Source organism: Etheostoma cragini, chromosome 7 (genome assembly GCF_013103735.1).
Source record: "Etheostoma cragini isolate CJK2018 chromosome 7, CSU_Ecrag_1.0, whole genome shotgun sequence".
Lineage (NCBI taxonomy): Eukaryota > Metazoa > Chordata > Actinopteri > Perciformes > Percidae > Etheostoma > Etheostoma cragini.
The window spans coordinates 6,635,912-6,649,471 of record NC_048413.1 but is presented as its reverse complement, the minus strand read 5'-3'; the positions used below and the strand labels follow the sequence as shown (position 1 = coordinate 6,649,471).

At 43.1% G+C, this 13,560-nt stretch overlaps 1 protein-coding gene and 1 long non-coding RNA gene across 2 annotated transcripts in view; both read left to right on the top strand.

Annotated features, from left to right (window-relative positions):
* pfdn4 (prefoldin subunit 4) overlaps positions 1–2,898 on the top strand; it is a 7,602-nt gene extending 4,704 nt beyond the window's left edge. The window contains exon 4 of the mRNA XM_034877512.1: positions 2,459–2,898. Within this exon, the coding sequence (XP_034733403.1) occupies positions 2,459–2,590 (132 nt within the window). The 3' untranslated portion in view covers positions 2,591–2,898. The remainder of the gene's footprint in view (positions 1–2,458) is intronic.
* A 4,072-nt stretch (positions 2,899–6,970) lies between these two features.
* On the top strand, positions 6,971–13,131 carry LOC117948063. The gene is made up of 3 exons (XR_004657382.1): positions 6,971–7,140; positions 9,869–9,873; positions 13,121–13,131. It is a non-coding gene; the product is annotated as an uncharacterized LOC117948063 (long non-coding RNA).
* The last annotated feature ends 429 nt before the right edge of the window (positions 13,132–13,560 follow it).

The window sequence follows — 13,560 nt, the reverse complement described above, 5'->3', positions numbered from 1 at the left end:
TTCCAGGTGAGGGTTGGCCTCCGCCAGGGCTGCGCTTTGTCACCAATCCTGTTTGTAATATTTATGGACAGGATATCGGGGCGGGGAGGGGTTGCAGTTCGGTGGGCTCGGGATCTCATCGCTACTTTTTGCGGATAATGTGGTCCTGATGGCATCATCGGCCTGTGACCTTCAGCACTCACTGGATCGGTTCGCAGCCGAGTGTGAAGCGGATCAGCACCTCTAAATCTGAGGCCATGGTTCTCAGCAGGAAATCGATGGAGTGCTTTCTTCGGGTAGGGGGTGAGTCCTTACCCCAAGTGAAGGACTTTAAGTACCTTGGCGTCTTGTTCGCGAGTGGGGGGACCATGGAGCGTGAGATTGGTCGGAGAATCGGAGCAGCGGGTGCGGTATTACATTCCGTGTATCGCACCGTTGTGACGAAAAGAGAGCTGAGCCAGAAGGCAAAGCTCTCGATCTAGGCAATTTTCGTTCCTACCCTCACCTATGGTCATGAAGGCTGGGTCATGACCGAAAGAACGAGATCCAGGGTACAAGCGGCCGAAATGGGTTTCCTCAGGAGGGTGGCTGGCGTCTCCCTTAGAGATAGGGTGAGAAGCTCAGTCATCCGAGAGGAGCTCGGAGTAGAGCCGCTGCTCCTTCGCGTCGAAAGGAGCCAGTTGAGGTGGTTCGGGCATCTGGTAAGGATGCCTCCTGGGCGCCTCCCTAGGGAGGTGTTCCAGGCACGTCCAGCTGGGAGGAGGCCTCGGGGAAGACCCAGGACTAGGTGGAGAGATTATATCTCCAACCTGGCCTGGGAACGCCTCGGGATCCCCCAGTCGGAGCTGGTTGATGTGGCTCGGGAAAGGGAAGTTTGGGGTCCCCTACTGGAGCTGCTGCCCCCGCGACCCGACTGGATAAGTGGATGAAGATGGATGGATGGATGACCACATGACTTTCTCCCATGACTCCTCTGGATCATCCAAATGGTCATATGCAAACTTAGGATGGGCCTGGACATGTGCTGGTTTAAGCAGGGGAACCTTCCGTGCCATGCATGACTTCAAACCATGATGTATTAGTGTATTACCAACAGTAACCTTGGAAACCAGCTCTTTTCAGGTCATTGACCAGCTCCTCCCGTGTAGTTCTGGACTGACTTCTCACCTTTCTTAGGATCATTGAGACCCCACGAGGTGAGATCTTGCATGGAGCCCCAGTCCAAGGGAGATTGACAGTCATCTTCTTCCATTTTCTAATGATTGCTCAAACAGTGGACCTTTTTTCACCAAGCTGCTTGGCAATTTCACCGTAGCCCTTTCCAGCCTTGTGGTGGTGGTCTACAAGTTTGTCTCCGGTGTCTTTGGACAGCTCTTTGGTCTTGGCCCTGTTAGGAGTTGGATTCTTACTGATTGCATTGGGTGGACAGTTGTCTCTATGCAGCTAACGACCCCAAACAGGTACATACAATTTAGGATAATAAATGGAGTGGAGGGGGACTTTTTGAAGGCAGACTAACAGGTCTATGAGGGTCAGAATTGTAGCTGATAGAATACTTCAAATACTTATTTGCAGCTGTATCATACAAATAAATAGTTTAAAAATCATATATTGTGATTTATTTTTTTTAGATTGTGTCTCCCAAAGAGGATACGCACCTACGACGACAATTTCAGACCCCTCCTGTGATTTCTAAGACGGAGAACTTGCAAAATAGGAGGGTGTTCAAATACTTATTTTCCTCACTGTATATTGCGCTTTTTACAACACTTAAGACCTTTACAGAGGGCTTTTTTTATCATTATCGCAAAAGGCTACGACATATCGTGAAAGACACTCAGAGATTTTCCGTGTGAGTTGAAATAAAATCTCAGTAGAAAACTGCACTTTAAATGAAAAAAATTTTTTTTTTCTGTAATGCCTTTAAAAAAATATATATAATTAAATGTTTAATAAAATAAATTATTTCTTTTCTTTTAAATTCAACAGTTTGTATTTTAGTAGAATCCTGAAAGCAGCAGAACGGCAGAGCTGTGTAAATAGTAATATCTGTTTATGTATCTGAAGTAATATTATTACAATATTCAACGTTGTCCAGTATTGCACATTTTCCTCATACGGTGCATGACTAGTCCTTGTATCTGCGGCTGCTTCATCACTCAGCGAAGCACGCTGTGCAGGACCAGACTGATTGATGTGGAGAAGTCTGCTACACACATTCAATGACAAACATGTTGAGAACAGCTCACTTTTGAACTTGAAATATCTGCTGATTATAATTTAGTGCACATTAATATACACAGTAATTTTTTTTCTTTCTTCATCACATTTTCTCCTCCTGCCTTCAGAATGTGTTCTTATTGACTCACCCAGTGGGGGTAATTTATTTCAAACTGATTAATGGAAATGCCCACTGTTTGCCTCGTATGGGATAACTGTAGTGGTTGTTGTGTAATTGGAGTTCATGTTCTGTAATCAGGAAACACTGGAGCAGGAGGTCAAAGGCCTTGAGGAACGAGTGTCAGCGATACAGCAAGTTTTGGGTGATCTGAAGGTCCACCTCTATGCCAAGTTTGGCAACAACATTAACCTGGAGGCAGATGAAAGCTGAGTTGAGAAATGGACATTGACAGCTGCCCCAACACAGACTTTTTCATGCAGCTCTTGTATCCGATCCACCGAGTGTTTGCCGAACAAAACATCAAGGACTCGGCATGATCGGCTTAGATTTGTAGCATCAGGCTTGTGTTTGCACCAATGTTGTATGATTCTTCAGTTAAGATTTTGGCAAACAAATTCACAAGGGCAACAAACATTTGGAGACTAAATAAATGCACATCATTTCTAATGTCTTTTAATTGGTCCCTTATTTAATGCTCATATTGTTGGTTTTTACTCTGTTGATCAAACCAAAGTAAACAAAAAATGAAAAAACAAAACGGCTGTATAGTATTTTAACTTCTGACAAATTTAACATTCTGAACATTTGTGAGCTCACTTTGTTTCATTACCCTCCAAGGTAGGACGAAATTGTCCAATAACAAAATTGTGTCTGCACTAATGATGGAAGTATTCAGTCTGCTTGACCTTTGTTCAGATATTTGTGGTGTTCATAGTCAAATCAAGTTGATTAGGTGAGTCCCCTCTTTTACACATTGTTTTTCACAAAGAACACGAAAATCTGAAATACTTGGAGCTAATTTTTCAATCAGAAATGGAGCGACTAGAGACGGTCTGATACCATTTTTTTGCTTTCTGATTCTGATACTTGAACTTGTGTATCAGCCGATACAGAGTACTGATCCCATATCAGCGTGTCATACATTTTATTATGTTTTAAAAGCTGTATACTACTATTTCTGTATGGATGGGATGGGATTTGTTGTCTGCATGGCTACGGGTTAAAATCTTTGTGAAACATGAACAACCCCAAAAAATGAACACTGTAGATGGTCAGTCATAACGGAAAAAGAACATAAATAAACTAATGTAGATTTTCTTTAAGGCTTTATTATGTGGTATCGGGAAGTATTGGAGTTGATGGACTGACCCAGTACCACATAAAGCCTTAAGGAAAATGTAATTGTTTTAGGCAGTATTGGAGGCGATATCGATACTGGTATGGGAACCTCTCTAGGAGCAACAACGCCGAGCCAGCATTCATCCGTTTTTTTAGAGGCTTGATGTATCTCTTAATCTGTGGTCATAATTTTTGTTTAGACATGATTTAGCACAGTGTGTATGTCTGTAAAATGGGGTTAAAGTTAGCCACCATTGCACCTGCACCAGGCACTTCACCCCGTGAGCTTGGATTGTTAAAATAGGGCCCTTATACTGATGCATCAATACAAAGTGGAGCTAGTTATAACTACTTAACGCATAGTTAATCCTCTGTTTCCTGATCTAACATTTAGATTCTTCTACAGTCACAAGATAAATCTGAGTGGCCCGGAGATGATTATTGGGGTAAGAAATAAGAAAAAACAAACGTCTACAATCACAAAAGTATCAAAGTTTTTATTACTGGTCTCTAATCTTTGCTTTATTTAATAAAATATTTAATAATTTGAGCTGCTATTTTGCCTTGGACAGTTATTTAAATCATCAATCACAAAAGTATCAAAGTTTTTATTACTGGTCTCTAATCTTTGCTTTATTTAATGAAATATTTAATAATTTGAGCTGCTATTTTGCCTTGGACAGTTCTTTAAGTCATCGATCATGAAGTTTTCCCTTTGTCGCGGTGAATGTCGGAGTCGGTGGGCGGACATTAGGACGGCAGAGTTGTAACGGTTCCACGTGAATTTTCTGCTACTTGAAAAAAAGTTTGATTGTCTTTTGAATCGGCTTCGGCTGCGACTCTGGAAGACTTGGAGTTAAGCTCTGAAGTCATTCTTAAAGAAAGAAGATGAGTTTTGCTGACTGGATACGGCAAAAGTTGAATCTATCAACTAGCATTGCCCTGATTGGTTGTAGCGCTATCCTATTGTGTGCTGAGGGAATTTGAAAGACAACAGTTTATCCCGCCCCTCAGATTGAGCCCTGCCAATAGTGAGTTCCCAGACCCAACATCTGGATGTGGCTTGTCAGGCTAGATATCTTATTCAAATATCAATCAAAGAACAAACAAATTTAGCTTGCACAGAGGCAAAAATAGAATAAAAAAATAATTATGAATTTATGTAGACATTTAAGTAACAGGTTTTAAATACAAATGCTAGAATAGATGAGGAGAGAAAAGGTAACTATAAACAGAACTCGGTAGTTTGGTCCATGAAAAAAAACTTGGTGTGTGGCAGTATGTTGGTAGGCCTACTTATTTAACAAGATGTCCTGTATCTGACACAGAAACCACCGAACTCTTGGAAGATTCAAATAGGGCTGTAATCTCCCAGTCGACTAGTCGATTTATTGGTTGATACGTTCTGGCTCGGACAAAATTTTGATTGGGCGATTTTTTGCCGTGTTATTTCATCAGGTGGAAGCATAGACCGTTACGGTTTATGGGTGGAAAGCACTTATTGCTAATGGGGGTGTTTTCAGAGCATCCCTGTTTCACAGGTAACAGTCTGTCTTCACAACACCCCCCCTTGTTTTCACTTTATTTGGATTAGCCCAACCCACTGGGGACAGATTGAAGAAAGAACTAGAAAGTCTTGTTTTAGTGGTTTCCTGAATATTTCTTTAATTGTGAGTGTTTAATATACAGTCAGTCCTCCTCTACCATGTCGAAGACATCGCCAGTGTGGCAGAATTTTACAAAAGCAGATAACAGAAAAAGTTGAATGCAAAGTTTGCAAGTAACAGTTTACATATTGCAGCTTGACTTCAAAAATGGCATATCACCTAAAAACGGTAAGCTAACTGTTCTACGTTAGGTTGCCATGTCTGTTTTGAGTAGGCTATATGAATATATCAGAATTGGCATATTTCATAGTCTGATAATCGTTTTATAACTACATGCGCACCCTCCAACAACGACGGTAGCGTTCCCCAGACGCTTTAATATAATGCAAGTACTGCGGGACAGTACAGTTATTTAAGATTTTCTTTGGTTGATTACAGCCCTAGATGCAAATCATTTGCACATCTGGTTTATGTGTAGACAACTGAATGTGTCTAGAAACATGTATTTTGTATTAGCATAATTACTGTTGAAGCAACACAGCAAATCAGTCCATGAATGGAAAAGTACAATTAAAGAACTTTGCACAATTAAAATCATTAATTTGGGTCAAATCTAGATTTTTCTGTCTGACTATCTTTGCCTTTAAAATCAGATCATTCTATAGATATGCTAGGTTGGTGCCTCCCACAAATAACAACAATGCACAAACCTCATTAAATTGTGCCCTCAAGTGTGGCCTGCGCGAGCTAATAAAATATCTGAAGGAAAAAGAAATGGAGAGCTGGAAGTTATGGCAGACTCCTCTGGAGGATCAAGATCTCAATTAACAAGCATCTCCTCCCGGTAGGTTTGCTGCTGAAGCTTCATAGCACTGATTAAGACAACGTCCACCCACACAGCCTTGTGTTTATGCACAGCTTGTTAAACTCCAGCTCAGAGGAACACACATGGAAATGACTGTACTTATTTCCCCGATGGCCTTATTTACTCTCTGTCTCCTATCTCTCTCTCTCTATCTGTTCATTTTTGTCTGTCCTCTCACTCCCCTGCTTCCTCTCTAACACAGATATTTATCTTTGCAGTTAGAACTTTCAAAACACTTTGGCAGCTTTTAAATTGGTATGATTTCCGCTGAAACTGCCAGTATCACTCGTTTGTCAAATAAGGTGCAACATAATCTGCCAGAATGTGATGACTCATTTAGTAGTGTTTTCATTTAATTACAGGTGTCTATTATCTATTATTGTCTAAATGGGAAACAAGTAGGTTGCTTCCTACGATGAAATCTGTAGGCAGCTACTAAAACATTCACTGTCACATTGAGATGTAGAATATGTTATTAACAGAAAAATGAAGTCTATAAATGTTATATTAACTGGTTCTTTTAAGCTCAGGCTAACCGCAGTAACACAGAAACCGGCCAGAAGGGGTCTCTGTCTCCCCAGTAATTTCTCAGTGAAATCAGACAGTAAAAAGATGACCTTTTTGAGAGTATTGGTTATGCTGTGCAACACACACATATTTCTCCAATGTACAGCCACATTGGAGAAATATGTGTGTGTTTGCCTCATGGCTCCTGGATAACAATATTGAAAGGCATGTAGAGAAAACACAAATATGCAATTTTTGTTGTAAGTAAATACCTTGTTGTAAATAGGAGTGAGAATTTTTTTTATTGTAGTGGGTATACTGTTCTATATATATATTGGCCTATGGGCCAGAATATGCCCGTGGGAAAGCTGGAGTATATCATGGTGGGGACGGGGGGTTCTGTGGGTGTCCTCCCCCAGGGAAGTTTTGAGCATCAACAAATTCTTTGTCAGCTTTCTGAAACACTTTTAGACACCACTTACCAGTGGAAATACCTTTATTTAACCTATGCAGAGAAAAAGTTCACATATGATAATCCAAAATATAATGGAAAGTATGTTGTTACGTGTCATTGGGCATTTTTAAGTGGGTATATGGAAATCCTGGAGCTGTCTTAGTGTGTATACTGCGTATACCTGCGTATCCTGTAGACTACACCATTGGTCATACTACACTCAGGATTTGACCTCAAGGTCCAAACAGTAAAGTCCAGTCATGCAGTAGTCAGTGCAGGTAGTGCCAGTGGCTGGTGTCTTCCACAACGAGTGTGTGCACACTTTATCATTTTCTGCACTGGGGCTACAGTGAACAATTGTGTTTGCTCACTGTCTCTCTATGTTAGCCTAAATGTCAGGAGAGTCAACCCAGACAGTTTGAAAAATCCATAGCAGCTACAGCCATTCTTCATCACTTACAGCTGTTCTTTCCCAGCCAGCTTTTGTTCATTACAAGTGAAGAACAATCTCAAAAGCACAATGAGACATGCTACCTGTCAAAGGCCATGCAATTTATATTGTGGCCATGAATAGTTGTATTTGCGAAATAAATAAATAACGTGCAGGCAGCATATTGTTCTCTTGACGTTTGCATCGAGGTGTAGTTCGTTTTGGTCCCTAAGGGAACTCGGCCTTTGAACAGGAAACATGAGGAAAGCCAGTGAGACAACATGCAACTAACTGATGATATTTGAATTATGTGATATGTGTCTTAAATCGAGTGTACGCGATTGGTCAATCAGCGGAAAATTAATATGCAGCTGCAGCTTCTCCAGTGTGAGAATTTACTGCTTTTCTCTTCGTTTTATATCCGTGGAAATTGAACGTCTTTTGGTATTGGACTGTCGGTCAGACAAAAAGACATTTGACAGCGCCACCTTTTTCACATTTTATAGATAAAACAAATGGATTTGTTGCAAAACCGATCCAAAGATTAATCAATAGTGAGCATAATGGTTCTTTACAGGCCTAGGAAGCCCCTGTGAACTAGACTTGAAAACCCAACTGAGCGTCTGAGTGATGCGACAGAATATGAGGGTCTTTAGCGTTGACAGCTGTAGTGCAATACATTACGAGAGAATGTCAAGTAAGCTATATCATGGGGATTAGGAAGAGAAGCCTAAAATGCACAAAGCAAGATTGAGTGCAGTGAAGAGATGTGTCTCAGGCTGTGAGAGGCAGCGATGCACCTGCGTGACCAAATGACATGGATCATTTAGGATGCAGCGAAAGGGCTCGCTGCTTTGGAGATGGACCGAAAACCTGGAGTTTTTTGTGAGACTTTCCAGACTAATTAATTCTTTAATACGGCATTCCATTCCATCACTTCCTGTGGGCAGGGACTCTGGATGTATGTGTGGAGGCTAAGCACTACGCTGGGATATATTCTGTCATTCATTTCATTAGTGTCTGTCAAGTCGAGCAGCTAAGACAATAAAGGCACAATTCCACTGCGGCAGAGTGTGAATCATCTGAATGATGAAGATGAGACTTCGTGTGGACCGATCCCTCTGTTAGTAATGTGTGTGTGTGTGTGTGTTTGGGGGGGGGGGGGCATCAGGGCAGCAATCGGGACTTATAAGTGCTTGGAAAACAAATTGCCGTCCCAAAGCTTACATCCAATGGTTTATTTAAAGATGTGTTTATCTTTCATTTATGAATTGCTGAACTGGAAATTAAAACTTTCACTCATGTATCAGCAAGTCTCCGTCCAGAATGTCTAAAATGTGTGGGAGTCTAAGCTTGTTTCCATCAGTTATCTACTTCAATCAGTTACCCTTAATACGTAGAGAAAATTACTTTAGAAAAGGCATTTCCATATCCACCACGAAACAATAGACACAATAACTTACCATATGAAAGACAGTAGAATGCCTCCAAATATTTCCATGAATATCATTACCAAAGCCTACATTTATTTCAGTAATATTTCAGAGACCTTGAAAAAACTGACTCATCAAACTGTTGGGTGACAGTTTGAATTGCAAAAAAACCCACTCCCCAGAAGTGACGGACAGCTTAAATCTTAACTTATATTTGTCTCTGATTAGTGATCTTGGAAAGGAGGGTTTGGCCGATAGTCGAACCTCGGATTGAAGAGGAACAATGCGGATTCCGTCCTGGCCGTGGAACAACGGACCAGATCTTCACTCTCGCAAGGATCTTGGAGGGGGCCTGGGAGTATGCCCAACCAGTCTACATGTGTTTTGTGGATCTGGAGAAGGCGTATGACCGGGTCCCCTGGGAGAAATTGTGGGAGGTGCCGCGGGAGTATGGGGTGAGGGGGTTCCTTCTCAGGGCCATCCAATCTCTGTATTACCAAAGCGAGAGCTGTGTCCGGGTTCTTGGCTGTAAGTCGGACTCGTTCCAGGTCAGGGTTGGCCTCCGCAAGGTCTGCGCTTTGTCACCAATCCTGTTTATAATATTTTTGGACAGGATATCAAGGCTTAGTCGGGGCGGGGCGGTGGAGGGGTTGCAGTTCGGTGGGCTCAGGATCTCATCACTGCTTTTTGCAGATGATGTGGTCCTGATGGCCTCATCGGTCTGTGACCTTCAGCACTCACTGGATCGGTTCGCAGCCGAGTGTGAAGCGGCTGGGATGAGGATCAGCACCTCTAAATCTGAGGCCCTGCGGTTCTCAGCAGGAAATCGATGGAGTGCTTTCTTCAGGTAGGGAGTAAGTCCTTACCCCAAGTGAAGGAGTTTAAGTACCTTGGGGTCTTGTTCGCGAGTGAGGGGACTATGGAGCGTGAGATTGGTCGGAGAATCGGAGCAGCGGGTGCGGTATTACATTCTGTTTATCGCACCGTTGTGACGAAGAGGGAGAAGAGCCAGAAGGCAAAGCTCTCGATCTACCGGGCAATTTTCGTTCCTACCCTCACCTATGATCATGAAGGCTGGGTCATGACCGAAAGAACGAGATCCAGGGTACAAGCGGCCGAAATGGGTTTCCTCAGGAGGGTGGCTGGCGTCTCCCTTAGAGATCGGTTTAGAAGCTCAGTCATCCGAGAGGAGCTCGGAGTAGAGCCGCTGCTCTTTCGCATCGAAAGGAGCCAGTTGAGGTGGTTCGGGCATCTGGTAAGGATGCCTCCTGGGCGCCTCCCTAGGGAGGTGTTCCAGGCACGTCCAGCTGGGAGGAGGCCTCAGGGAAGACCCAGGACTAGGTGGAGAGATTATATCTCCAACCTGGCCTGGCAACACCTCGGGATCCCCCAGTCCGAGCAGGTTGATGTGGCTCGGGAAAGGGAAGTTTGGGGCCCCTTACTGGAGCTGCTGCCCCCCCCGACCCGATACCGGATAAGCGGATAAAGATGGATGGATGGATGGATAGTGATCTTACGTCGATTTTATGCAACCATTACATTTACAACTGAGGAGTTTATTTCAACTGTTGAAGCCAGACAGTGGTGAGAATCAAGAGATTGCAATGTCGGTCCGTCAGTCCACCACTTTGGCCCACACTAGAATATCTCAACAACTATTAAATGGATTGGCATGCAATTTTGTACAGACATTTCAAGCCGGTCCCACTCCCAACTTGTCAACAGGATGAATGGACCCTGAGATGAGTAGCTGTTGCTTCAAAATGAGAAAACACACTGATGCTTCGTCCGTGGCCCTCAGCGCCAGATCCAGACACACACGACCCCTTTAGGGTCTATATGGGACGCACAGGCAGAGCAGCTGGTCCACGGCAGCACTGTAAGATGGCGTAGTATGAAGGGTGACAATAGTTTGTGTGGTGGACGTGTCAAACAACACAGGATTTTCACCCAAGAGGCTGGGTTTGTGTCCTGTTTGTGTCCCCTGTCTCATTTAAATTCACATCTTTTAACCCCGCCCATGATCTTTTCCTAACCCTAAGTTTTATTATCCTGCATGCTGGAAAATGACACCAAGGGGTTCTGCGCATGCGTCAATATTTAACAAGTTGGGAATCAGAATGTAATGAACATTCATGTTCCCAAGAGGATTAAATAGGATTTCTGGTCAATTTCAACACGTAGCTCTGTGATCTATAAATTTGGAGTTCTGTCAGTAGAGAGGAAACAATCAGTACACCGTGTTATCCTCCTGCTAGCGTAAGCACCCAGGAGGCTGAAACCCGGCAAGTTTTACACGTGCTTTTCGCCTCTTAACAAGTTCGAAATGTCAGCAGCTCAACTTGTCTTCAACCTCCCCAAGTTCTCTCACACTACACGGCTCCTCCGCTATCTTCACTGGTTACCAGTTGCTCCCCGCATCTGCTTCAAGACACTAGTACTTGCATACAAGGCCACGAACGGATCAGCCCCAGCATACATCCAGGACTCGATCAAACCCTATACCCAAACCGGCCTACTCCGCTCTACATCAGCCACCCTGCTAGCTGCACCCTCACAGCGAGAGACAACTAATTACTCTATGAAATTCTGGCTGTTTGCTGTCCTGGCTCCCAAATGGTGGAATGAGCTCCCTACTGACACCAGAATGGCCGAATGCTCGATCTCTTCCGACTGCACGTTGGATAAACATAGTGACTTTCCCAGACTTGTATTCTATTGGTACATGAGGTTGACAGGTTTTGTTTTACTGAATTTTTAGACAGATTTTCAAGACATTTCAACATTCACCGTTGTAGCTTACTGTCTTTGTTGATCCCACGACTTTTCATCTAGTGCAACCATGAGGGGAACATTTTCAAATTTTATTTTTCTGTATGCCTCCATAAAGTTGACATTTCTGTTTTTTACTGAAACGTCTCAACTTCTGGATGAATTGGCGTGACATTTGGTGTGGACATTCACATTTTCCATAGGAAAAGAGTTAGAACTTTGTCAATCCCCTGACGTTTTTTAAATCTGGCACCATCATCTGGTCAACATTATAATTTGTCACAGACTTTGATTCATGACTAAATACCTGCAAAACTAAAGGGATTCCCCTATTGCCAAAGCTGTACTTTCTGTTTAGGTAAGGAATAATGTAGAACGAAAGGGTCGTTATTGGAATTAGAACCCTGACAGACAACGGGGTGAATCAACCTGAAGTGGTTTAATTCACCATAATGACCAGCGTGCTCTACATTATCCCGCTTATTACACAGCTTGTTACACAGCTTGTTACACGCTGCTCATACAGAGGACACCTGCTGGTGACCCCCGCGTCCCGGCCGGGAGGGTTAACTTCATGGCTGAAGAGCACGGCTCTCCGGCGTAAGCTCTGTATTAGCACAAATATTGATTTCAAAGGGATATTATTGCTTTGAAAATGGTCCCCCAGAATCTATGATCAGACCTTGGTCCATGGCAACGGCCTTTTATACTTAGCAGCGGTCTGTTATACATAAATAGCAAACTGCAGAACTGTAATTAACCAATCAGAATTAAGTATTCAACCAAGCCAGTTAATGCTGCTAATAAAAAGATGCTAACATGCTAAACTAAGGTGTGGACAAACTTTAAACCTGCTCAAAGCATCAGCAAGTTAACAACATTGTGAACATTTTACAGTAGCTTGCTGGCGTTAGCTTGTAGCATGAAGTACAGCCTCAAAGCCTCATGCCTTTTCATGGTTGTGCGAGAGTGAGAGAGTGACGGCGATTAGCTTGGGAGCGAGTAGCGACTCTAGAGTCATAGTGAAAGAAACCATGTCTCCCCTGTTCTTTCTGACCATGGTGGGAAATCTGCAGAAGGAAAAGTTAACCTTCTCCTTGATTTCATTTTGCTATGGAGAAGGAGAATCAGGATATGAGTCGGGGGGAATGCAACGCTACCAAGCCACGGCCGAGCGACTTGCGTCATTGCAACGTGTAGTTACATTTTTCGCGAGGTGCACGTCAGGCTACGGCGCAGGGTCCGGCGTAGATGCAGAGGGGTCTGCGGGGGTACACCGTGGATTCTACGCACAACCATAAAACGGCCTTTAGTCTACTTAGGCTAAAAAGGTGTTAGAGTCATATTTTATTCACCCCAGTAAGCAAGTGTTATTTTTAAGTACACATACTTAAGGGCCACCTGGGTGGTCCAGTCCTGCACCATTTGCTAAGCTGATGACCACTGGGCAGTTTCAGCACAACCAATACAATGTTCAGCGTATTGCACAACTGATGGAATTTACCGGAGAAGGATGAATGCTTCACATTCAGTCCGGCAGGATTTTCCCCGAGTAGAGATTTAAGCCAATGATCCTTCAGTCATATTAGTGCTGCACAGACTCAGCTCCATTGTCGTCCAATGGTTCACCAGCAGCCAATAAAAGCACAAAGATGGCTTCATGTAGTCATCCCTTAGAGTGACATTGTTCTGTGATGACTTACGTAATCACTCATAGTATTCATGTCCCTGTGTCCTCCCTCCCCCTCTTCAACACACGGATTAGTTATGACTTGTATGTTTGTAACTAATTAAATCTAATTGGTCAACAGTTATCCAAATTGAAGAATACAAACAAAATCAGCATGTGCATTATGGCTGAGCAGTGGAGCGTTCATCATACCATAGCATTGGATTCATCTGTGTGACTGAATTCCATCATAAATCCTGATTCATGTAGTTTGTGAATTACATTATAAGATGTGGCACTCTTATCTGTTTCGGCGTTGTTCAC